The 27,571-nt window shown below is 39.5% G+C and overlaps 2 protein-coding genes across 3 annotated transcripts in view; both read right to left on the bottom strand.

Moving 5' to 3' along the window:
* Positions 1 to 1,867: 1,867 nt before the first annotated feature.
* LOC117476200 lies at positions 1,868 to 27,155 on the bottom strand. The gene is made up of 4 exons (XM_034122573.1): positions 26,969 to 27,155; positions 9,246 to 9,438; positions 8,562 to 8,606; positions 1,868 to 2,618 (listed from the first exon to the last, which is right to left on the bottom strand). The coding sequence occupies exons 1-4, from the start codon at positions 27,014 to 27,016 to the stop codon at positions 2,290 to 2,292; spliced, it is 615 nt and encodes a 204-aa protein (XP_033978464.1). The 5' UTR covers positions 27,017 to 27,155; the 3' UTR covers positions 1,868 to 2,289.
* LOC117476203 (caspase-1-like) overlaps positions 20,264 to 27,571 on the bottom strand; it is a 61,392-nt gene continuing 54,084 nt past the window's right edge. For both annotated transcript variants that reach the window (XM_034122577.1, XM_034122576.1), the window contains exons 2-3: positions 26,113 to 26,157; positions 20,264 to 21,137 (exon numbers count right to left, since the gene is read on the bottom strand). In XM_034122577.1, the coding sequence (XP_033978468.1) occupies positions 20,821 to 21,137; positions 26,113 to 26,157 (362 nt within the window). In that variant the 3' untranslated portion in view covers positions 20,264 to 20,820. The remainder of the gene's footprint in view (positions 21,138 to 26,112; positions 26,158 to 27,571) is intronic.

Here is a 27,571-nt window from a genome sequence, read left to right as displayed (position 1 = left end):
TGAAATCCGAATCTGCCAATATCGTTCTAACTTTACTCAACTGCAGAAGCCCCGCTCCCTGGGTCGGGGTGGTGGGCTGGCTGTTATCCACAGAGCAGAAATCCCGATAAAATAACTCCCTGTTGTAAATACAACCTCATTTGAGTGTATTGCCTTTTCTTTGGCCGGCTCATCACAGCTACAGGTTGTCCTCATATACCGCCCCCCAAAGCCTCTGCCATCTTCATGTCTGAGTTCGCTGAGCTGCTCACCTCTGTCTGCTCCAGATCTCCATCCACACTACTGCTTGGTGACTTTAACATCCATGTCGCGACTCCAGTACATGCACCTTTGCCTCCAAATTTCTCTCACTACTCGACTGCTTCAACATCACACAGCATGTCCAAGGTCCCACCCACACCAAAGGTCACACGCTGGACCTAGTGTGCTCTATAGGCACCCCTCCCTCCCATCTCCAGTGCCTGGACCTAGCTGTTGCGGACCACCAAGGCAAGGCAAGGCAAGGCAATTTTATTTATATAGCACTTTTCAGCACGTGGCGATTCAAAGTGCTTTAGACATTAAAAGCAAAAGACATTTAAGAACAAATACAATGCCATACTATTTACTGTTCCTGTCCTCCTGCCCACTCAGCGTGCAAAACGCACCATCACATTCAGGAACACCAACACTCTCGTAGTAAAAACAAAACTAGTGGAAGGGGAAATGCTCCCAGGGGAAGCTGATCCACCTTCAGACGCGGGTACAGCTCGTTCCCTCTCCTCTCTCTGTGAGCCGCGGTCTGTGTGAACGCCACTCCGCAGTTTAATGCAGGGCCGTAGCTGCGTTTTTAACGGGCCTAAAATGATATATAAAATGATTCACTTTTAATGAATGAACTGCTTGTTTCGTTGATTGAGAATCTTGTGGACATAGTGTAGGTTTGTTTCTACAAGTACAGTTTTAGGGACACAAAAGCTAGGGGGGCAGCTGGGGGGACAAGGCTCTACAGTGTGGGGGCAAGGGGGGGCAGCTGCACCCCCCTTGCCCCCCCCCCGTAGATCCGCCCCTGATAGTAGGTAATTATATCTAAAACCACAAGACGTTAATTACCTGTACTCGGTGCGCCATATTGTCTGTTCTCTCTGTAAACCTCCAAGTCTCTTTAAATATCCTTGCGTCAGCGTCTCACGTTTTGGGCGCGCTCTCTTCTGACCATATTTGGAAGTACAACTTCCTACAACTTCCTACAGGTTCAACCTCCACCGTCTTAATGTGGCTGCAACAATAAAGACGTTAACGTTTATTTACTGGAGTTTTTTTCAACGTGAGTCTTATTTTTGTAGCTCTAACTTCCTGTTGCTTCTGTTTTCAAACCCTTTAGAAAATAGGATCATACGTTGTTTATTGCAGAAGATTTTAATCGGAAACCTTTTATACAATAAAATGAAGCTGCTAATATTTAATCATTAAAAAATAGTTTGTCATTTTTCAAGTGTCTTAAATGTGAGGAAATATTATTATGATTATTTTCAAATCAAAGGACTTATTCTGATTTATTTTCAAAGTGTGACAAACTTTATTAAATATTTTTTTAAAGCTTTAAATCTTTAGTTAAAACACTTTTTTAAAATAAAATTCCAAAATGTAGAAATAAAATGTGAAAGGATGACTGAGAATAAAGTCAGCCGTCTCCAGACTGACTGAAAGTTATTATAATATCATCTTTATAAAATCATTTATTAAGTTTAAGGTATTTTACAATCAAGAAATGGAGCTTAAATTTAAAATAAACTTCTATTAATTATTTAAAAAAAAGTAAATGATTAAATATGTATTAAACACGCGTGCGTGTGTGCGTGCGAATCTTTTGAAGAAGCTTACTTTGTTATGAAATCATGTTTTTAATAATAATGAATTTATTCACAGAGGCAGTTTGAACAGTGTTACAAGTTGAATCACATATCAAATTTACATTACTGCATTTAAATCATCCTCTTTTATCTCAGTAAGCGCAAAAAAAAGTAATTAAACCGACTGGCAGGAAGTAAACCCTAAAGGGAACAGCAGAAGAAGACAGACAGGGAGTAAACAGGTACACGGTATGAACAGACTTGGACAGTTAGAGAATGTGTTTTTATAACATGTGTCTCCCCCTGATGTCAATTGGTTTGCATTCAAAGTATATGTTCATATATGTTTCTGTATAAAATAAATGAAAGAAAGGGTGGCTTTAGGGTCTGCGCTGCTGGCTGACAGCGGTCAGACGGCCACATCACCTGACTAGGCAACATACAAAACTAGCAGGGGCTAGTTGAGCTGTTTGTAAAGATGCGGGTCCAGCTCACGGAGAGCTTTGATCAAATCACTGCTGGGTTTAACTCCTTTTTTTCGCACCACGTCCACCACCTCTCGTGCTCCCTCATTTCGGGATTTGGTTCTGGCTGACTCCATTTCAGATTCACTGATCACTCCAGACCCAAGGAGTTTATCCAGAAGGTCGTTCAGGATAGGTAGGGACACTCTTTTAATGAACTCTGCCCGAACTGAGAGCAGCCACTCGTCTGCTGGGTCGCTGCTCTCTGCTGGGACTCTGCTCTCTGCTGGGACATTTCTCTGGGATAATTCCTTCCTTGGAACTGGAAGACAAACAGGGAAAATACTTTTGTTAACCAACAATCACATTTAACAGATCTCTTAAAAATTAAAGTAACTCAGCATTCCCAGAGGTGTATTTTTGTTCACTTAAAGTTATAATATGTAACATTTCCTCATTAAAATGTATAAAAACTCCTACACCTATATTATTCATGTTTTGTTGAGTTGTGTACAAACATTATCTCAAATGGTTCAAAGAGACGTGTCATTGTAATCAAGGTAACAGTATGTTCACCAAGGTCTCCTGTAATGGCGGCGTATCCACTTAACCATGAGAAGCTGAAGACTACAACTCCCATGATGCCACGCTGTTTCACCACCACACTAGTTTTTACTATAGTTTAGGAATATTACAGGTTGTGTGTTTAATGTCGTAATGATGCGCTGCCATGGAGCCTTAATAGAGAATGCTATGAGATGGAGCTTTAGAGTTATCCAGTCTATCACTGGGTCTGAGCCAGAGTCCTGCATCGGGTCGGGTACCTGACGGGTGACCGGCAAAAAAAGTGATTTGCGGCCGCTGGTGGTATTTTTTCAAACATTGTTTTCCGGGTTCGGTTCTGGGTAAAACAAAGAAGATGCGGGTCGGATCGCGGGTGTTGCATAATAAATATATTAAAATAATAATAATTGAATTAAATGTTTAAATCCTCAGACCTACCCCCGCGGGACCGCGCATAATCTGCACCGCATCAACCTGAACCGCATCAATCTGCTGCTGAGCGCACCACATTGGAAAACTGCGGTCAAGCCAGCCTCCACTTGGGAAAACGCAGTCAAGCCAGCCCGCACCTGATATTGCGGCGCACGAATATCCTATGCATTACGGTAGAGTCCTGGAAAAACTGCCTTCAAAATAAAAGCGCTTACTCGGTCAATAACAAAAACACCTAAAAAACATACCAAACATATTAAATTAAGAAATATGTACTATATAATGTGATCAATAATTATTTAAAACAAACTACGTATAACTACCACATTATAAATGAGTGAATGTAAAACTTAAGGAGTTTCAAAATAAAAGACCTTTGAAGTCTCATATATGAGCTATCATGCCTCTGTTTTTAGATAAGAATAAAACAAAAACTCTCCAGTATCAAAGACTCATTTCACTCCAGGGTGATAGCAGCACACCCCTTCTAGTCACTCAGAGAAAATCAGGACATTCTGATGTAGAGTTTCAAAATAAAAGACATTTGAAGTCTCTATTGTATGAGCTATCATGCCTCTGTTTTTAGATAAGAATAAAACAAAAACTCTCTGGAGTTTCAAAATAAAAGGGATGATAGCTCATATATATGAGACTTCAAAGGTCTTTTATTCTGAAACTCTACATCAGAATGTCCTGATCTTTTCTGAGTGACTAGATGGGGTGTCCTGCTATCACCCTGGAGTGAAATAAGTATTTGATACTGGAGAGTTTTTGTTTTAGTCTTATCTAAAAACAGAGGCATGATAGCTCATATATGAGACTTCAAAGGTCTTTTATTTTGAAACTCCTTAAGTTTTACATTCACTCATTTATAATGTGGTAGTTATACGTAGTTTTTTTAAAATAATTATTGATCACATTATATAGTACATAATTCTTAATTTAATATGTTTGGTATGTTATTTAGGTGTATTTGTTATTGACCGAGTAAGCGCTTTTAATTTGAAGGCAGTTTTTTCAGGACTCTGTCGTAATGCATCGGATATTCGCGCACCGCAATATCACGTGCGGGCTGGCTTGACTAGGTTTTCCCAAGTGGAGGCTGGCTTGACCGCAGTATTGGAAATGGCTGAGGTGAAGCTCTCGGAGAATACAGCATTGTCAATAACTCTTCCTCAAGAGCGAAATCCAACGTCTGGGAGGCTTTTGGTGTCGTCCTAGATGGAGAAAATAACCAACATCCCAGGCTTTTTGAGCCAAATACGCAACTGCGTCTGTTAATAATTGCATGTTTTCACTGCTCATAGGATATGCGCAGGGGCGTCTTAGTGGGGGGACAAGTGGGACTGACTACCAAGGGCCCAGATGGGGGGAGGGCCCTTGAAAGGCATGGAATTAAAAGTTTGGTTTTATTTCAGTTTTTTTTTAGCAGATAGTGTCATAACTAAAATGAATTCATATTCATGTGTTCATACTGGAAAGTTGATTTACCTCAAAAAAACATTATAAGATTTACGGACGTCTCTTTCCCGATGTAATTAAATGAGAATTTGCTTCAGCGCTTGGCGAACTTCCTGAGTGGCTTGCTCTAAAGGTAGATAATTCAAAGAAGAAGTAGAGGGTCAGCTAAGGATTTTGCTAACAAGAAGACCTGTCAGTGTCATTTACTGGGGAATGAACTCCAAGAGAGTGACGAGTCCTAAAACCAGGAAGTGAGTTAGCATTTGACCAATACTGGTTCCCTCGTCTCAGAGCCAATGGGATCTCTCCATAGGATTTAGGAAAATATCTGTAAATAAGGTCTGTGGTTGAGACACATTGAAGAGACGGATCACGTTTTGTTCTAGGACATTAAATCCATCAGCAGTGACCCCACTGGTGATTTCTGAAGAGTTGACGTGTCTGAGAAACGATGGTTGTTACCAAGTGGCTGAATAGGACTACAGAAGTCGTGGAGGCCGTTGTACGTCATTACGCCGAACACGTAAACACTCCTCTAAGTTTGTTTGCCCTGTTCTGCTTGAAAGCAAGTACCTGCCTCCTGCAGACTGTTCAAACAAACGCTTCAACTCGTACCATTTAGAATCTGTATGTCTGAATATGGATCTGAAGTTGGCGTGACGTTGAAGTCGTGCTGCTGGACTCGCCTGTAGTTCCTTGGTAGCATAACGTTAGCATTTTGCTTCTGGCCATTAGATTCATGATTCGAACATTATAAAATTATCCGACTGAACAAAACGAAGTTAGACATTCTCCATATTTGTTCAATAACTGCAAGATCAATCATATTATCCAAAGCAGAAATTGTAAAGATTTCTCAGCTTTCTAAAGTTTTAATTATTGAGCTTTTTGGCATATATGCTTTCAGATTTGTTGTGTGTTATTGATTATGCAAATAAACATGACTTGTGAAGTCTTGTTCAGTTGTCTGTTATTATGCAGTATAGTAAGCACTCTCTCAAGGTAGTGGTTACAAAACTAACAAGGTGTTTTTTTTGTTTTGTCTTATACCGTGGGAATGATAAATACTTAAATAAGCATGATACTCAAGCAAACCTCATTTAACCACAGTAAAGTAATTGTAAACTACAGTATGTTGAGGAAAGAGGGTTGAAATGTGCACAGATTGTTATTACTTCTATTATGACTATTTAGACTTTAGTTCTACTTTAGTTCATAACCGCTTCAGATTCATGTGTACTGTTGTTGGCTCAGTCCTTTGTAAATACATTTTAAAAGGTGCATTAGAGACATGGATCAAGAGAGGGAGGGGGCCCACAGAGATAGCTTATGTATGGGGCCCGGAGTTTTGTGCTACGCCCCTGGATATGCGGGTTCGGGTCGGTTTGCGCCGTAAGAAGAGAGCCGTTCAAATTCTCTAGATCAGCGGTTCCCAACCTTTTTCAACTCAGGCCCACTTAAGAATCCAAAATGTTTTCGCGGCCCACATTCAACCATAAACAATACGGAGGATAAATAAAGTTCTGATTGGTCGATTCAGAACATGTGACACGTTGTAAATCCAGTAGAACAGGCCGTTGCTAAGGACTGTAATGACCGTTGCTAAGGAGGATCAAGAAAGAGAAAGGAAAAGAGGTTCAAATTGAAAAAAATCTTAATAATGAAAATGTTTCCACACAAATCATAATGTTTTGCTAATTATTTGGCGGCAAATATTGAATTTACATTTACTCCCTTAAATATTTTATTTGGGCTTTTAGATGAAGACCGCACACAGTTAATAAATACAACTATTCTTCTGGCTAAAATACATATTTTTAAAAGTCAATAAAGGAGTAATCTTAATTTAAGGTGTTTGAAGAGTAGATTAAAAATACCATTTATTTTGGAAAAAATGATTGCCACAAAAAATCAAAGGCTCAACACGCCATGAAATGTGAAATAATGAGCTCTAACGAAGAGTGGGATTAAAGGAACTATAAATATGCCATGTTTTGTTTTTGGTGGTTTTTGGTTGTCAACCTTTTTTTGTTTGTGAAATGTTGAAGTGATCCTACTGACTGTATCTTTATTTCTTCTGTTTTTGTTTTTGTCTGAGATGGGAATGTCATCTCCTATATGTTATTGTTATGTCCATGTTTGTGTCTTTAGCTTGTACAACATTTAAAATAAAAAAATAAAAAAATTAAATTAAATCATTTGGCGGCCCACTTGCAATGCCTTCGCGGACCACTATGGGGCCGTGGCCCACAGGCTGGGAAGCGCTGCTCTAGATGATAGGAAAGGAGGTTTGATGGATGCAGATTAGAGACCAGAGGCCTGTACTACGAAGCCGGATTTTCTCTTAGCCGGCTAACTTCAGGGAAAACTCGGGCTTTCCGGTCCTACGACGCTGGTTCTCTTTTTAGCGGGCTAGATCTCCATGGTAACTTATGCTGAGCGGCTAGCCTCCTTGGGAGGCGGTTAGGTTGCAGGCTAAGAGATCAACTCAGTGAAAGCACCGCCTGCTGACCAATCAGAGCTCCGTGTGCGGAGTTTAAAGCTATCAAGTCATATTACAGGATAGAGGAAATACAGAAAAACTGCCGTTGCAGGAAAGACGGCCGGCAAAAATCAACTGACTGTGTGAACGTGAAAATGAATAGAATATCCCCTCCCATCTTCAGAGCAATCTGACTATTATAACATTAGCGTTAAGAAAGCTTACTTAAATATCTGCCACGACATAAGTAACCGGATCAGAGTAACATTAAGTACAGTCCGCGGCACTGTGAGTGCAGACGTCGATGTGTCCCATTATCATTCATATCATATCACATCATAATGTATCATATATTTCCTTATCTGAGTCAGCTGAGCCGTATCTGGCCGTGCGACACTCACAGTGTCACATACTGTATTTTAAGCAACACATTAAGTTGACGAAACACTCGAGTCAAATGTAATTAAAGTCAGATCGTGTCTTATACGGGGCAGTGATTTCATAAACCTTAATTAAGTTAATGTACGCATTCAAATGCTTTTTCTTTTACCAGCTGTATTCACCTTGCAGGTGCAGCTATGTGGCTTTTATCCTGGATAAAGTGTTTAAGTCATGGATGTTTAAAGTTTAACTTCTTCATATTTGACTAATATTAAAGTTCACTTTTCATACAGGAAGTATGACGCTGCGCTGTCAGTACGCTTGTCCATGTTTGTGATTGGTCAAATGTTGCTAGCCCCGCCCCTTAAATGTGAACGCGCACTCAGAGAAACCATGGCTTGAGTTAACGAGTTGATAACCAGCGTCGTAGGACCGCTTAGCGAGAGCGGGTATGTTTTGGATTAGGCCAACCGGCTAACTCAAACATATCCAGGTTATGTTGAACCGGCTTCGTAGTACAGGCCTCTGTTCAACCAGTTATCCAACAACAGTGTACATTGTTCTAGATGTACTATAAACTGCATGGGTTTGCCTTGAGCCTTTCATCATTTTGACTCTGATGAAGAAAGAGTAGTGTCAAAACTAAACTGAAACTGTTTTCATTATCATAAGAGACAAAGAACACAGTCTGTGCTAAATGTATCCTAAGTTTAACACGATTAAATGACGATGTGTTTAACTGCTCTATTAAATAGTTTTGGGGCTACATTTAAAGCCACAAAATCTATATTTAAATATATCAAGATGTTTTCACAGCAGAAATGTTGACATGCTGCCACAGTCAGAAAAACACAGTGCACATGCCTACAGTTTTTTAACCCAAGGTCATTTTTGAATACATGAAAGGATGTGTGTTTGTTAGGGTAAAACAGGAAATCAACTCACTGTTACTGGATCCAGGTTCTGAGTATTGAACACCTGTAGCTGCCACTGAAATAACAAAGAAAACAACGTTAGAAAGTAATATGATGGACTTACAGTTTGACAGGTTTCCTGAGGTTTGTCATGTTTTCTTTATTTCAGAGCTTGGGTTTGAGCACGAGAGTACTCATGATTTAACTCACTTTTAATGTTTATCATGTGAGACAAAGTCCACAGTTCTCCTTTAGTGCTAAATTGTACGTTTAACAATGTTTAGTTAATGCGTGTTTAACTCGTATATTACATTGTTATGAAAGCACAAGGGAGGGTTCAAAGGTCTGCATATGAATGCATGCAAAGAGCTTTCCTTTTTAACCACAGATATTTGGATTACATAAAAGGACCTTATTTATTTTATTTTTTTGATACATTTTTTCTTATTAAGTTACACTGTATAACTAAATAAGGATATACACTGACATGACTCTAGACTAGAGGAAGTCGGGCGGGTCCCTGCCCACTATAGAAAGGCGGTTACATTTCCTGAACTGTGTAGAAATATAAGAATAAAGGCTATTTCAAGTAAACCCTCATCGATTAAACGTTGTTATTTGTCGCTGATTAATCTGCAAGCAGACATTTAGGACTCAATGTTCTTCAGTCCAAACAGTTATATTCTCATTCTGCATCAAACCATGAAGTACTCACACAGTTCGTCTGCTTCCTTTTTGCATTTAATCTCGTTCAATAACTCCGCAGCCACTTCGACAGCTTTTTCATTGAAAGTGGAAAGCAGAACCTCTCTGATCTCAGAGCGGCTTTTTCCCTCCACCATGTCGAGTGTGACCTGCGGCTCCCCTTTGCGGTGCACAAGCTCGTCGCAGAAATCGGCAAAGTTGTCCTTTGTCAGGGTAGACAACATGTGTTTTACAGCCTTTCGTTTGTCCATTTTTCACCAACAGATGTGGGACTGCCGTGACTTTTTCTCCCTGAGCAGAAGCAGAGGACACAGAGTTTGCTTCCCTTTTCTCTTGAACCGACTGCTGCCGCGCTCGAGAGGAAGCAGGGCGCCCCTCCCTACAGCACGTGAACCAACATGTCTGAATACTTGTCCCAGAACTGCACCTAAACGTCAGTGTTTATTTCACCATGAATAGAGAGCCTGAATCCGTTTGTATTTTTGCAACAGACTGTAAAACATTATACATGCCAACGTAGTGGTTACGGAAATGAGCATGCACAGTATAGGTTTTTTATTCGTATTCACATTTTTTTGAGACACGATTTACATTTATTTGTCAGTGTTGCCATAGTGACTTGCATCTCATTTTGTCATACCTTGTCGTTTGCAATTGCCTATTTTTTCAAGTGCTGATTGTAAAAACAAGAATAAAGACAACTTAGCCTAAATAGATTCTCGCTATCGATAAGCCTTAGTAATCTAATGATACACCCCTACTGAGTAACTGCACTTATATTTCAATGCTTATGGTTTAGAAAGGGACAATAGACAACCCTCAGTGGACAAAGCCAAAGGTCGGTCTGCCTGCCAGGAGAGCAGCCTACTGAAAGATATCTTATCTCTTGTAAAGCTTTTAGTGCCTACAGCCAAGGCTATATGATTGGGATAGTTACTTGGTGTTAGTATTACCGAATGCATGTGAAGGCAGCACTTTATGTAACATCTATAAAATATCAACTCATTGACACACGGCTGGGTCATAAGGCACTTTCACACCGGAGTGCTTTTCCCCCCGAACTAGGCCGATAGGGGGGGGGGATTCGGTTTCACACCAAAAAGATCTGGAACTTGTCCCTAGTTCGTGCCAACCTTTTCACCTCCAGATAGTCCCTGCTAGAGAGGTGCTACTTTCTTGGGGAGGAAAAGGTTCGTGGGTGTGTCGGCCACACTAACAATTTCTGATTGGCTGGGCGAATTGCAAACCACGCCCCGTAAAACTCTGAAAGGTTTTGTGAAGCCGCCATTTTATTTGCCTGTATTAGCATTAGCCCAGCGCACCAACGGAGAGAGACTAACTTATGGCAACACAAAATAAAACATGGGAGCGGTGGAGATGAGGAGGTGTCGGCGTTCTGGCGATTTACTCAGGAGACGCGACCCAGCAGCTTCATTTGACAGAAGCATTTTGATGGGGGATTAATCGCCGCAGCGAGCGTCACCTGTCACTCTGATCCACGGACCCCCCCCCCTCACACACGCACGCACGCACGCACGCACGCACGCACGCACGCACGCACGCACGCCTACATGAAGCTTTCGTGTTAGAATGGCAGGAATAGCCATTCAGAGTTTTGTTTAAAGAGCATTTTCTGTATCATGCAGGCGGCTTTTTAGGGATTTGTTCATGTTGAGGTGCATACATGTGTCAGGGCCTCATACACCTACAGTATATAAAGACACCTTCATTTACATGGAGACCTGCTTGTTTTATTCAATTGATGTTGCGAACGTGTGGAAGATGAGGAAATAGAGAGACAATACAGATCATTATCAACAATGGCTTTGATTTCATTAAAAACTTGAATGCGACAAGGTAAACAGTTGAATGTTCCACATAATTCACTTCTTTGAGCTGTATGTACACATTAACCCTCATCATCAAAGCCAAAATGAGGACATTCTGGACGATTATTAAAAATAGATTGTTGAAGTAGGCTACCTGGTTTGGTAAGTGATCAGCCCCTTGTCAAACTGAACTCTGAAGCATGAACCCAAACGCAAAACTCGACACAGAAGGGTGTTTTCAAAATAAGGTCCTTTACTGGGTTTGGCACAGTATACAAGGTTTCAAACAAAAGATCACTCGATAGAGAAAAAAAACGTCACTTAAGGTGTGGAAAAAACAAAAACACTCACTAGAGGAAAAGGCACTGGGCAAATCAATGATCCTGGCTTGGCTCCAGATGCTCGTAGTCTACGTGACATAAGAAGACGAACTGGCACAAGACAAAGGGAGACTAGGACAATATATACACGAGGTGAGGGGGCACAGGTGGACACAATCAGGACCGGGTAGACAATCACAGACACGAGTGACACACGGGGGCGGGGCGCACAGAGAACTCAAAAGATAGGGAGAGTTACTTTTCCAAATTAACCAGGAAGACACGAAACAACACAAAGACAGGACAAAACAAACTTAAATAATCTTCCGAGACATGACAGTACCCCCTAGTGATGGCAGTTTGACACTGAAGCTTCGATACGTGCTTCAAACCCTGGACTTCCTATTCAATAGAAGCACTGCTTCGAAGCTTGGTTCAAATCACGTGACATATGACGTCCGAAGCAGCAACTGCTTCATTGCCTGAAAGAATCACTTGACTGGTTCGCCAACCCGGTATCACGGCAAGACGTGGAGAAATACCCGGAAGTGCCAAGCAAATGCTATACCAAGACTATTGGTCGGTTTTTATTGTCAAAATTAGATGTTTTCAATACATTTTTTAATCGTCACACTCGATTTCGCCGATTTTCTTGTTGCCCTAGCTGGTCGACACCTCTTTGAGCAGAAACAAAGGCTACATTAATGTATTAAATCGATGTTAATCCATGTGTGTGGATGTGGAATTAACGGACGTGACGTTGTGCGATTGCGTTGCCAGGCAACAGCTTCGGTTCATGTTCATTTACAAACTCTTCAACTAGAACCGTAGTTATATTTAAAAACATTTTAGAAGGCCTCACAAAATACTTTAATGTAAATTAAAATGTAAATGTGAAGGAATGTGTGTATAACTAAATACAAACGTCATAAAAAATACCAGAAACAGACGTAAGCAAGGTCCTCAGCTCGGTGATTTGATGGTTTAGCCGCAATGCACGTTGGGAAATGGTGTTTATGCGATGTGAAATCCGAAAACATTTAAATAAAATAAAATAATACTTTATTCCGAGTGTGCTTGCTTTTCTCTTTGGAGGTCATCACATAACGGCATTGTAATACACGGTTCGGCTGCATTAAATATGACATATCTGCCGTAGTTCTGTATTTATAGAGCCCTGATGAGAAGACTTCTAGACAAACAGGAACTGCCGCCAAAACTGAAAACGTGACGTGGATCATAAATATATCAGCAATTAAACAACATCTTACATTTATTTTCACACAATACGTCTCCTTGCAGTATCAATAATAATTCGGCTGACTTTTATATTTGATCCAATTGGTAGATAGGCTGTATTTACGCCATAACGGTGCACAGCTGATAGAAAGGCACATCTACTGGTTAAAGCACGTTATTGCATTTTATTATTTTATTATTTTTCACAAAATGAAACCATCAATAGCAGAAACAGAATTAACTGTCATTAGTAAACCACTCAAATAAAAAGATCATAAGTGGTTTTGTTTTATATATATTTTAAGGATAATAATAGCAATGTAACACTGTCTATGACACTTACTGTATAACACTGATTTGAAAAACATACAGAAAAAACTAATTCACTGCCCTTAATAAAGTATTTAAATATACATTTCAGGTGTTCTGTTTTGTTTAGATCATTAACATCTGGAGCTCTTTTAATGTCCTTTTTGATTATTGTTACACCAGGTCTTGTCAAAACCTTTATTCCATATTCAATATCCATTACTAAACAAAACAGCAATTCTACTCCACTACAATTCAGAGGTTAACCTGGTATTTTTACTCCACTACATTTATTTTAGTTACTTTGCAGATTCTGATTAATGATGTGAAATATAAACAACCCTTAAATCAGGCTTTAGTTACACCTGAGTAAAATTCAGGGAAAGGTGATTGTCAAGTGCCAACAATCAGGAGAGATATTTGATAGCTGCTGCTTGAGAAGACTAAACATTTATCTGCAGATCCCTATAAAGTATATTCATTACTCGTTATTCTCTACTAATAGTTCATTAAAGACTGTATATAATGGCTATTTTGCATATCCCTTTCAAGATTTCAAGATTTTCTAAGGATCATTGACATATCATATACACAACTAATTCAATAACGTGCTTTAACCACTAGGCGGTGCACACAAGGTACACACAGCCATAATAACTTTGTATTATTAGTGTAGGACACTTGTGTATGTATAACATCTGAAGATGTGTAGTTTTATTCATGTTTTCACATAATTGTACAGGATTACTATATATATTACTATATTATTTCACATGTTTTACTTCTAATATCTGATTTGTAAAACATCACAGACAGAAAGGTATATCCGTCATTTAACAGTAAGCTATTGAAATTGTGATTCCATAGATGTGTCTCCCATCACCCAAATCCCCTGACTATTCTCTCAACTCAGTATTTACATTCTTATATTCAAAGAAAATCAGTAATATCTTTAAAAACGACAAGTCCTTTTATATCAGCTGTGCACCGTTATGGTGTAAATATAACCTATCTACCAATTGGATCAAATATAAAAGTCAGCCGAATTAGTATTGATACTGCAAGGAGACGTATTGTGTGAAGAGAAATGTAAGATGTTGTTTAATTGCTGATATATTTATGATCCACGTCACGTTTTCAGTGCTTCCTGTTTGTCAGACTTGTTATACAGTCTATGATCCACACACATGGATTAACATGGATTTAATACATTAATGTAGCCTTTGTTTCTGCTAAAAGAGGTGTCGACCAGCTGGGGCAACAAGAAAATCGGCGAAATCGAGTGTGACGATTAAAAAATAAATTAAAAACATCTCATTTTGACAATAAAAATCGACCAATAGGCGCGGTAGACCATTTGCTTGGCACTTCCGGGTATTTCTCACTGGTTGGGCCATGTTAACAATACCGTGTAACTGTCACGTTTGAAGAGACGAAACCGTGATATATTCACGTCTCCCAGCGTGGTAGATCGTCACATGTTCACGTCTTGCCGTGATACCGGGTTGGGTTCGCGGTCCAATCAGGTGATTCAATGCACTGCCTCGTCTCGATTCTGACAGGTGACAGGTTGAAACAGTTTCGAATTTGAGCGCTTCAACACTTTATAACCGCTCTAAACAATGCGCAATGTGTGGGTTGTTGTCGTAGTTTGCGTTGTTGCCGTTGAGTTGTTGTTGGTATTGCATTTGTATTGGATCATTATAGAGCAAGCCAGGAAGAAAGATAGGTCGTTCTGGCTCGGGAAACACTTTGAAATGTGGAGAAGTTGTGAACAAAAAGACAATTATGAGTATTAAAAAAAAAGTCGAACAGTTGAAAGAATAGATAGCCCAGTGGATAGAGCCGGCGGCCCGCATGCAGCGACGTCCTCCGCGCAACTGGTTCAAATCCTGGAATGGATGAACCTTTAATCATTGCCCGCTTTTCAACTTGAATACTATAACTGATAAAAGGCCCTCTCCGGCCAAAACAATGCCTTTAGAAAAATACAAAATAAAAGAATAATGTAGGCTACCTTAAGATCTTTGAGTGTTCCACATTCCACTAACCCTAACCCACACACACACACACACACACACACACACACACACACACACACACACACACACACACACACACACACACACACACACACACACACACACACACACACACACACACACACACACACAGCAACGCAAAGCAGGAGTTCAGGTTTGACAAGTAAACACTGACCTCATGTAAACTCCAGCTGAGCTTTACACAACTCCAACAGGTGATCAGTCACATGACTAAAAACAGCTGTGTGTTGCATGGCTTTGATCTCCAGTGTTTATCATTGGTCCTTTAGTTGTTTTAAGGGGTCTTGAGAGGGGGGGGCTCAGACAGGACTCACCTGGAGAGGGGGGGGCTAAGGTAGGACTCACGCTTTATTTAATTTACAGATTAACATTTTCAATATTGTCTTAAAAAAAGAAACCACGTTGTTCTGTTTTTTATCGTTGTGTAAAAAATGTAATAAATTGGTTAAATGTGAGAAATGTTTAATTACGTCTGAGGAATAAGAAACAAAGAAATGTGTCTATTTTTAAAAGTATTTGATAAAACAATGAAAACTGATTCTGATGATTGATGTGCAGACTCAGAATCCCTTTATGTGTCCAGTTATGATGTACGGTAAGTGTATTATGCAGATGAAGCACAAACTGTAGACTCAGATATTATATTAAAAAGTATGCATTATTAATAATAAAGAAATAGACAACAGATAAGAGCAGCATGGTGGCAGTGCAAATAAAAAGAGTTGTTATTTTAAACCTTAATGACAGTTAATATTTAATTAAATATATATATTTAGTCTACTGTGAACCCAGACATGTTGAGGACCCCAAGGTTTTATGTTGGAAATGTTTAGCACAAGTTGCGTTAATTAGCATTAATTTGCGTATGGAGACAATAGTTAAAAAGTGGCTTTGCCGATTTGGACAATTTCGAGTGGCTTTTGAGGATGTTGAATCAATTTCTCACATTTTCAGTATCAAACTTGGCCAGAAAAATCTTCATATCTGTATCTGTAGTCCCTAGGGGCTGGTTTTAGTGAATTTTCGGTTGATTTTGAATTTTAGGGGACTCTGGATCATTTGGATTGGAAGAATCGGTTGAATTGGTAGAGGTAATCATTTTCATCTTGTGCTCTCTATATCCAAAGCCACTTATGTTAGGCAGCATCAGCCAATCAGAAGTCATTGATGATCCTGAGAATGGATTCAGCTTCCTCAATAACACCCAACACACTCCAAAACTGTTCAAATCACCCAAGACATGTTTGATCTATTGTCTGCAGAGGCTTAATAATGCTAATTAATGCAACTCATGTTAATTGTGTAAATGTCCCAACATCTGCAGGTTAGCATCCGGCAGTTTCTATGAGCTGGAGACCCTACTGTACATTTCTATCATAACACTTTGGGGTCCTCAACATTTCCTGGTTCACAACAGGACTCTATGAGCTGAAGACAGACGGTTATTGGACTGGACTTTTGTTAAAGGTCCCATGTCATGGCCATTTCTATCATAATTCCATTGTTGAGGTCTACTAGAATAGATTTAAATTGTGCAATGTTCCAAACTCACATTGGTTTCTCATACAGCATCTCTGTATAGTATGTGTATTCACTCTCTGTCCTAAACGGCTTGTTGGAGCTCCTGCCCCCCCCTCCCTGTGAGCCCAGTGTGCTCTGATTGGTCGGGACATTGCGAGGCTCGCTGCTCAGTGAGCTGGCTTACTGGTGTGGTTTCCGGGTCGGCGATACAGAGAGAACAAGCGAAACTCATCCTGAGCACACACAAACACTCACAGCTGAAGTAAAAACAATAAGTGTGGCTTGATATTGAGTAAGAAAAAGGTTTATAACGCTGTGAGAATGGGTCTGTGGAGAGCATTTCTCCACCATCCCAACTCGTCTATTACCAACCAGGGAGCTCTATGCAAGTCAATGGGACTCCCTGGGTGTTTCTCAATCTCGAGTAAAGCTGCTTCAGAGCCACTATTTCAAGCATACTACGTCATCGAGTGTCGCCGAAGGACTGTTCCAATGTCCAGCATACTTGGAAATCTACCGAGCCCGGCGTACTTCGTTTTGAGAAATTTCGAGGCTGCACATGTGTAGACTCCGCGGTCTTAAAATCCCCACAATGCTTTGCGCACGGACCAATTTCCCCAAATCTGTGGCGGAAGATGTAAGGCGGGGCCTCTCATATGACGCACACCTGCACACTTGCTCGCCTGTTCCACTCTTCGTTTTCCGAATGCCAGGAAGTATTCTTGCCTCGCTTCTGAAGCAAGATGCTCGGAAGACATGTGCTACCAAGCAAGCGTACTCGACATTGAGAAACACCCCCTGTTAGTTGAAAATGTACGCTCAAGGTCCCCCCACTGCGTTTGATAGTAATGCCAAGGGATCCTGGTGTGTGAGGAGCTCCGCGGATTGGTCCATTTTGGTGATGTCATGACGTCGTGAAACATTATATACAGATTATAATTAGTTGTACCTGGATCATTGTTAGTAAATGATGTGGAAAAAAGGGCGTTATTTATATTTAAAATCCTCATTGTCTGCAAATAAAAATGTAAAAAAGATTCTCATTTGATGTCAACATTATTATTATTATTTATATTATTAAGGCGCACTAATGTTTAGGAGTGAAATGAAAATGAAAACTGAACTTTTTGTCAATTTAATGATTTAATTTCTGTTTTGCAGTTATTTCGTTTTACCCAAAAAAGTACCAGCAGTCGTTGAAGATTAGAAATGTCTCTCTTGATAATTAATATTTAATGTTAGCAGCCGGACTTCCTCTCCGTTTTGTTGACACCAAAACACGCATTTGATTTATAAAGGTTTATTATTATGAAGCAAGAGAAGCCAAAGTTGTGCGTACGATAAAAGTTATCTCAATAAAACACAGTTAAGAAACTAAAAATGATTTCAGCAACTCTCCAATAGACGGGATATCAAATGATGAAATCAGACCTGGGTTAAAGATATTTAATAAAATCACTTTTATTTCCATTTTTTTGCCCCAAAAATCAGAAGAAGACATTTTTCTTATTGTATATTTAATTTTTGGACTCATGTGACTACTGATTTTTTCAAATAACTGTATTCTATTTAAGGATTACATATACTTTAATAAGAAAAATGGCTCTTTTACAAATATAGGTTTACTAAACAAAATGTTGGTGTTTTTACAAATGTTTCTAAAAGTCTTGATAAAAGTGAGATTTTTATTTACACACACACACACACACACACACACACACACACACACACACACACACACACACACACACACACACACACACACACACACACACACACACAGAGATCATCATCATCAGAAAGAGCAGAGGTCACTGACTAGAAGCAGCTTCCTGGAGACGTTCAGCGACTGACCTGTATTCATTGATCTGGCCTCATTGCTGTAATGTGTAATTCACGTGGATTTAACAGTACCGCATAGTTTAGCAAAGTGATCGATCTCCCAGCGAGCGCTGTCTGTGTAGTATTTTGTAACGTAACGTCCCAAACAGCGCCCGTCTGTTAAACGCTATCGATTCAAACGGCAGCGTTTTATTAATATTTTGTTTCAAACTCTCGTAGTAAAAACAAAACTAGTGGAAGGGGAAATGCTCCCAGGGGAAGCTGATCCACCTTCAGACGCGGGTACAGCTCGTTCCCTCTCCTCTCTCTGTGAGCCGCGGTCTGTGTGAACGCCGCTCCGCAGTTTAATGCAGGGCCGTAGCTGCGTTTTTAACGGGCCTAAAATGATATTTAAAATGATTCACTTTTAATTAATGAACTGCTTGTTTCGTTGATTGAGAATCTTGTGGACATAGTGTAGGTTTGTTTCTACAAGTACAGTTTTAGGGACACAAAAGCTAGGGGGGCAGCTGGGGGGACAAGGCTCTACAGTGGGGGGGCAAGGGGGGGCAGCTGCACCCCCGTAGATCCGCCCCTGATAGTAGGTAATTATATCTAAAACCACAAGACGTTAATTACCTGTACTCGCTGCGCCATATTGTCTGTTCTCTCTGTAAACCTCCAAGTCTCTTTAAATATCCTTGCGTCAGCGTCTCACGTTTTGGGCGCGCTCTCTTCTGACCATATTTGGAAGTACAACTTCCTACAACTTCCTACAGGTTCAACCTCCACCGTCTTGCTGCGGCTGCAACAATAAAGACGTTAACGTTTATTTACTGGAGTTTTTTTCAACGTGAGTCTTATTTTTGTAGCTCTAACTTCCTGTTGCTTCTGTTTTCAAACCCTTTAGAAAATAGGATCATACTGTAGTGATCACTGATTCATACACTGGGGTTACATAATTCAATCCAGGAACTACAGGTTGGGGGTATTGTTTCGCACGGACACATATCTTGACGGTACCTCCGGGGTACCTACTGTGTGTGTGTCTCTTGCACTTTCTCTTAGTCTTCTCGGCTCGACCCGACAGCATGTGTATTTCTGCTCCTCAATAAAGCCAGATTTGCACCTCCGATGCACCGCCTCCGTCTCCCTTCTCTCGGCACTACAATACGTTGTTTATTGCAGAAGATTTTAATCGGAAACCTTTTATACAATAAAATGAAGCTGCTAATATTTAATCATTAAAAAATAGTTTGTCATTTTTCAAGTGTCTTAAATGTGAGGAAATATTATTATGATTATTTTCAAATCAAAGGACTTATTCTGATTTATTTTCAAAGTGTGACAAACTTTATTAAATATTTTTTTAAAGCTTTAAATCTTTAGTTAAAACACTTTTTTTAAATAAAATTCCAAAATGTAGAAATAAAATGTGAAAGGATGACTGAGAATAAAGTCAGCCGTCTCCAGACTGACTGAAAGTTATTATAATATCATCTTTATAAAATAATTTATTAAGTTTAAGGTATTTTACAATAAAGAAATGGAGCTTAAAATTATACAAAATCTACACATTTAAAATAAACTTCTATTAATTATTTAAAAAAAGTAAATTATTAAATATGTAAATCAACAAACAAATAAACCGGGAAAACAAACTACTAAAAAATATGTTTAAGAGAAATGATAAAACTTCAGCGTTCTCCCGTGAATAAAACCATTTCATTTTTTAAATGCATATTTCATTTTGTGGGATCGTAATCATTCACACAATATTTAATATATAAAACTCAACTATTTTAGTGTCTTTGATGTACCTCTTTTTCTAGAAGCTTGTGTGTGTGTGCGTGTGTGTGTGTGTGTGTGTGTGTGTGTGTGTGTGTGTGCGTGTGTGTGTGCACATCTTTTGAAGAAGCTTACTTTGTTTTTAATTCATGTTTTTAATAATAATAAGCAGTTTGAACAGTGTTACAAGTTGAATCACATATAACATTACTGCTTTTAAATCCTCCTCTTTTATCTCAGTAAGCGCAAAAAAAAGTAATTAAACCGACAAACAGGAAGTAAACACTAAAGGGAACAGCAGAAGAAGACAGACAGGAAGTAAACACTAAAGGGAACAGCAGAAGAAGACAGACAGGAAGTAAACACTAAAGGGAACAGCAGAAGAAGACAGAGAGGAAGTAAACACTAAAGGGAACAGCAGAAGAAGACAGACAGGAAGTAAACACTAAAGGGAACAGCAGAAGAAGACAGACAGGAAGTAAAAAGGCACAGTATGGGCTCTGCAGTGTTTTAACAAAAAGACTTGGACAGTTAGAGAATGTGTTTTTATATGTGTCTCCCCCTGCGCTGCTACATCAGTAGAACTGACCAATCAGGTACCTGTAACAACTCAGTACCTGACACCCATCTCTAGTTACAGGTAGCAACATGCAAAACTAGCGGGGGCTTTCACACACACTCCACGAGGTTTAACTTCAGCTCAAGTTGAGCTCTTTGTAAATATACGGGTCTATCTCTCGGAGAGCATTGATCAGAACCCTGCAGGCTGCAGCTCCTTTTTGATGCACCGTGTCCACCACCTCTCGTGCTTTATCAAATTGGGGTTTCCCTCTGGCTGACGTCATTTCAGAATAAGTGATCACTTCCCGCTCAAGAAGTTTATCCAGAAGCTGTTCCAGAACAGCTTGAGACACTCTGTTAATGAACTCTGTCCGAACTAAGCGCAGCATCTGGTCTGCTGGGACTCTGCTCTCTGCTGAGACATTTCTCTGGGACAATTCCTTCCTTGGATCTGGAAGATAAACAGGGAAAATACTTTTATTGAATAACCAACAATCACATTAAACAGATCTCTTAACAATTAAAGTAACCCAACATTCCCAGAGGTGGATTTCTGTTCACTTGAAGTTATAATATGTAACATTTCCTCATTAAAATGTATAAAAACTCCTACACCGATGTTATTCATGTTTTGTTGAGTTGTGTACAAACATTATCTCAAATGGTTCAAAGAGACGTGTAATTGTAATCATGGTAACAGTACGTTCACCAAGGTCTCCTGTAATGGCGGTGTATCCACTTAACCATGAGAAGCTGAAGACTACAACTCCCATGATGCCATGCTGTTTCACCACCATACTAGTTTTTACTATAGTTTAGGAATATTACAGGTTGTGTGTTTAATGTCGTAATGATGCGCTGCCATGGAGCCTTAATAGAGAATGCTATGAGATGGAGCTTTAGAGTTATCCAGTCTATCACTGGGTCTGAGCCAGAGTCCTGCATCGGGTCGGGTACCTGACGGGTGACCGGCAAAAAAAGTGATTTGCGGCCGCTGGTGGTATTTTTTCAAACATTGTTTTCCGGGTTCGGTTCTGGGTAAAACAAAGAAGATGCGGGTCAGATCGCGGGTGTTGCATAATAAATATATTAAAATAATAATAATTGAATTAAATGTTTAAATCCTCAGACCTCTCCCCCGCGGGACCGCGCATAATCTGCACCGCATCAACCTGAACCGCATCAATCTGCTGCTGAGCGCACCACATTGGAAAACTGCGGTCAAGCCAGCCTCCACTTGGGAAAACGCAGTCAAGCCAGCCCGCACCTGATATTGCGGTGCGCGAATATCCTATGCATTACGGTAGAGTCCTGGAAAAACTGCCTTCAAAATAAAAGCGCTTACTCGGTCAATAACAAATACACCTAAAAAACATACCAAACATATTAAATTAAGAAATATGTACTATATAATGTGATCAATAATTATTTAAAACAAACTACGTATAACTACCACATTATAAATGAGTGAATGTAAAACTTAAGGAGTTTCAAAATAAAAGACCTTTCAAGTCTCATATATGAGCTATCATCTCTCTGTTTTTAGATAAGAATAAAACAAAAACTCTCCAGTATCAAAGACTCATTTCACTCCAGGGTGATAGCAGGACACCCCATCTAGTCACTCAGAGAAAAATCAGGACATTCTGATGTAGAGTTTCAAAATAAAAGACATTTGAAGTCTCTATTGTATGAGCTATCATGCCTCTGTTTTTAGATAAGAATAAAACAAAAACTCTCTAGAGTTTCAAAATAAAAGGGATGATAGCTCATATATGAGACTTCAAAGGTCTTTTATTCTGAAACTCTACATCAGATTGTCCTTATTATCTCTGAGTGACTAGTTGGGATGTCCTGCTATCACCCTGGAGTGAAATGAGTATTTGATACTGGAGAGTTTTTGTTTTATTCTTATCTAAAAACAGAGGGATGATAGCTCATATATGAGACTTCAAAGGTCTTTTATTTTGAAACTGTACATCAGAATGTCCTGATCTTTTCTGAGTGACTAGATGGGGTGTCCTGCTATCACCCTGGAGTGAAATAAGTCTTTGATACTGGAGAGTTTTTGTTTTATTCTGATCTAAAAACAGAGGGATGATAGCTCATATATGAGACTTCAAAGGTCTTTTATTTTGAAACTCCTTAAGTTTTACATTCACTCATTTATAATGTGGTAGTTATACGTAGTTTTTTTAAAATAATTATTGATAACATTATATAGTACATATTTCTTAATTTAATATGTTTGGTATGTTATTTAGGTGTATTTGTTATTGACCGAGTAAGCGCTTTTAATTTGAAGGCAGTTTTTCCAGGACTCTATCGTAATGCATCGGATATTCGCGCACCGCAATATCACGTGCGGGCTGGCTTGACTAGGTTTTCCCAAGTGGAGGCTGGCTTGACCGCAGTATTGGAAATGGCTGAGGTGAAGCTCTCGCAGAATACAGCATTGTCAATAACTCTTCCTCAAGAGCGAAATCCAACGTCTGGGAGGCTTTTGGTGTCGTCCTAGATGGAGAAAATAACCAACATCCCACGCTCATAGGATATGCGCAGGGGCGTCTTAGTGGGGGGACAAGTGGGACTGACTACCCAGGGCCCAGATGGGGGGAGGGCCCTTGAAAGGCATGGAATTAAAAGTTTGGTTTTATTTCAGTTTTCTTTTAGCAGATAGTGTCATAACTAAAATGAAACTAGCTCAATAAAATCGGAGTGACTGAATTCTGTATCCAAAAACAGATGGTGAAGGCTATCCGGGACCCCTCACAAAAGGACAATAACGGTTTAGTCCTCCCAGCACTAGTTGTCCTTAAGCCCCGCCTCCCAGCCGCTGAGCCGCTCTCGGCTCTGTCACATGAATGCAGGAGGGGAAATAACTCTCTGTTTTCGGCTTTAAGCGCATTTGAAAACTTTTACTATTTAATGATATAAATAAGGGCTATTCATGTGTTCATACTGGAAAGTTTACCTCAGAAAAACATTATAAGATTTACGGACGTCTCTTTCCCGATGTAATTCAATGAGAATTTGCTTCAGCGCCTGGCGAACTTCCTGAGTGGCTTGCTCTAAAGGTAGATAATTCAACGAAGAAGTAGAGGGTCAGCTAATGATTTTGCTAACAAGAAGACCTGTCAGTGTCATTTACTGGGGAATGAACTCCAAGAGAGTGACGAGTCCTAAAACCAGGAAGTGAGTTAGCATTTGACCAATACTGGTTCCCTCGTCTCAGAGCCAATGGGATCTCTCCATAGGATTTAGGAAAATATCTGTAAATAAGGTCTGTGGTTGAGACACATTGAAGAGACGGATCACGTTTTGTTCTAGGACATTAAATCCATCAGCAGTGACCCCACTGGTGATTTCTGAAGAGTTCACGTGTCTGAGAAACGATGGTTGTTACCAAGTGGCTGAATAGGACTACAGAAGTTGTGGAGGCCGTTGTACGTCATTACGCCGAACACGTAAACACTCCTCTAAGTTTGTTGGCCCTGTTCTGCTTGAAAGCAAGTACCTGCCTCCTGCAGACTGTTCAAACAAACACTTCAACTCGTACCATTTAGAATCTGTGTGTTTGAATATGGATCTGAAGTTGGCGTGACGTTGAAGTCGTGCTGCTGGACTCGCCTGTAGTTCCTTGGTAGCATAACGTTAGCATTTTGCTTCTGGACATTAGATTTATGATTCGAACATTATAAAATTATCCGGCTGAACAAAACGAAGTTAGACATTCTCCATATTTGTTCAATAACTGCAAGATCAATCATATTATCCAAAGCAGAACTTGTAAAGATTTCTCAGCTTTCTAAAGTTTTAATTATTGAGCTTTTTGGCATATATGCTTTCTGATTTGTTGTGTGTTATTGATTATGCAAATAAACATGACTTGTGAAGTCTTGTTCAGTTGTCTGTTATTATGCAGTATAGTAAGCACTCTCTCAAGGTAGTGGTTACAAAACTAACATGGTGTTTTTTTTGTTTTGTCTTATACCGTGGGAATGATAAATACTTAAATAAGCATGATACTCAAAGCAAACCTCATTTAACCACAGTAAAGTAATTGTAAACTACAGTATGTTTAGGAAAGAGGGTTGAAATGTGCACAGATTGTTATTACTTCTATTATGACTATTTATACTTTAGTTCTACTTTAGTTCATAACCGCTTCAGATTCATGTGTACTGTTGTTGGCTCAGTCCTTTGTAAATACATTTTAAAAGGTGCATTAGAGACATGGATCAAGAGAGGAAGGGGGCCAACAGAGATAGCTTATGTATGGGGCCCGGAGTTTTGTGCTACGCCCCTGGATATGCGGGTTCGGGTCGGTTTGCGCCGTAAGAAGAGAGCCGTTCAAATTCTCTAGATCAGCGGTTCCCAACCTTTTTCAACTCAGGCCCACTTAAGAATCCAAAATGTTTTCGCGGCCCACATTCAACCATAAACAATACGGAGGATAAATAAAGTTCTGATTGGTCGATTCAGAACATGTGACACATTGTAAATCCAGTAGAACAGACCGTTGCTAAGGACTGTAATGACCGTTGCTAAGGAGGATCAAGAAAGAGAAAGGAAAAGAGGTTAAAATTGAAAAGAATCTTAATAATGAAAATGTTTCCACACAAATCATAATGTTTTGCTAATTATTTGGCGGCAAATATTGAATTTACATTTACACCCTTTAATATTTTATTTGGGCTTTTAGATGAAGACCGCACACAGTTAATAAATACAACTATTCTCCTGGCTAAAATACATATTTTTAAAAGTCAATCAACGAGTAATCTTAATTTAAGGTGTTTGAAGAGTAGATTAAAAATATCAAAGGGTGGCTCAAAACGCCATGACATGGGAAATAATGAGCTCTAACGAAGAGTTAAATAATTAAATAATTTGGCGGCCCACTTGCAATGCCTTCGCGGACCACTAGGGGGCCGCAGCCCACAGGTTGGGAACCGCTGCTCTCGATGATAGGAAAGGAGGTTTGATGGATGCAGATTAGAGACCTGTTCAACCAGTTATCCAACAACAGTGTACATTGTTCTAGATGTACTATAAACTGCATGGGTTTGCCTTGAGCCTTTCAACATTTTGACTCTGATGAAGAAAGAGTAGTGTCAAAACTAAACTGAAACTGTTTTCATTATCATAAGAGACAAAGAACACAGTCTGTGCTAAATGTATCCTAAGTTTAACACGATTAGAGGACTATGTGTTTAACTGCTCTATTAAATAGTTTTGGGGCGAAATGTAAAGCCACAAAATCTATATTTAAATATATCAAGATGTTTTCACAGCAGAAATGTTGACATGCTGCCACAGTCAGAAAAACACAGTGCACATGCCTACAGTTTTTTAACCCAAGGTCATTTTTGAATACATGAAAGGATGTGTGTTTGTTTGGGTAAAACAGGAAATCAACTCACTGTTACTGGATCCAGGTTCTGAGTATTGAACACCTGTAGCTGCCACTGAAATAACAAAGAACACAACGTTAGAAAGTAATATGATGGACTTACAGTTTGACAGGTTTCCTGAGGTTTGTCATGTTTTCTTTATTTCAGAGCTGGGTTTGAGCACGAGAGTACTCATGATTTAACTCACTTTTAATGTTTATCATGTGAGACAAAGTCCACAGTTCTCCTTTAGTGCTAAATTGTACGTTTAACAATGTTTAGTTAATGCGTGTTTAACTCGTATATTACATTGTTATGAAAGCACAAGGGAGGGTTCAAAGGTCTGCATATGAATGCATGCAAAGAGCTTTCCTTTTTAACCACAGATATTTGGATTACAAAAAAGGACCTTATTTATTAAATTTTTTTTGATAAATCATTTCTTATTGAGTTACACTGTATAACTAAATAAGGATATACACTGACATGACTCTAGACTAGAGGAAGTCTGGCGGGTCCCTGCCCACTATAGAAAGGCGGTTACATTTCCTGAACTGTGTAGAAACATAAGAATAAAGGCTATTTCAAGTAAACCCTCATCGATTAAACGTTGTTATTTGTCGCTGATTAATCTGTTCTTCAGTCCAAACAGTTATATTCTCATTCTGCATCAAACCATGAAGTACTCACACAGTTCGTCTGCTTCCTTTTTGCAATTAATCTCGTTCAATAACTCCGCAGCCACTTCGACAGCTCCGGTATCATTGAAAGTGGAAAGCAGAACCTCTGTGATCTCAAAGTAGTTTTTTCCCTCCACCCTGATGCGTACGACCTGCGGCTCCCCTTTGCGGTGCATAAGCTCGTTGCAGAAATTGTCAAAGTCTACCTTTGTCAGGGTAGACAACATGTGTTTTACAGCCTTTCGTTTGTCCATTTTTCACCAACAGATGTGGGACTGCCGTGACTTTTTCTCCCTGAGCAGAATCAGAGGACACAGAGTTTGCTTCCCTTCTCTCTTGAACCGACTGCTGCCGCGCTCGAGAGGAAGCAGGGCGCCCCTCCCTTCAGCACGTGAACCAACATGTCTGAATACTTGTCCCAGAACTGCACCTAAACGTCAGTGTTTATTTCACTATGAATAGAGAGCCTGAATCCGTTTGTATTTTTGCAACAGACTGTAAAACATTATACATGCCAACGTAGTGGTTACGGAAATGAGCATGCACAGTATAGGTTTTTTATTCGTATTCACATTTTTTTGAGACACGATTTACATTTATTTGTCAGTGTTGCCATGGTGACTTGCATCTCATTTTCTCATACCTTGTCGTTTGCAATTGCCTATTTTTTCAAGTGCTGATTGTAAAAACAAGAATAAAGACAACTTAGCCTAAATAGATTCTCGCTATCGTAAAACTGATAAGCCTTAGTAATCTAATGATACACCCCTACTGTGCTATTGCTTCAGTCTGCAATGTTCAAAACAACA

This window comes from Trematomus bernacchii, unplaced genomic scaffold, assembly GCF_902827165.1.
Source record: "Trematomus bernacchii unplaced genomic scaffold, fTreBer1.1, whole genome shotgun sequence".
Taxonomy (NCBI): domain Eukaryota; kingdom Metazoa; phylum Chordata; class Actinopteri; order Perciformes; family Nototheniidae; genus Trematomus; species Trematomus bernacchii.
The sequence above is the reverse complement of the archived record's forward strand: the minus strand, read 5'-3'. Positions and strand labels throughout refer to the sequence as shown.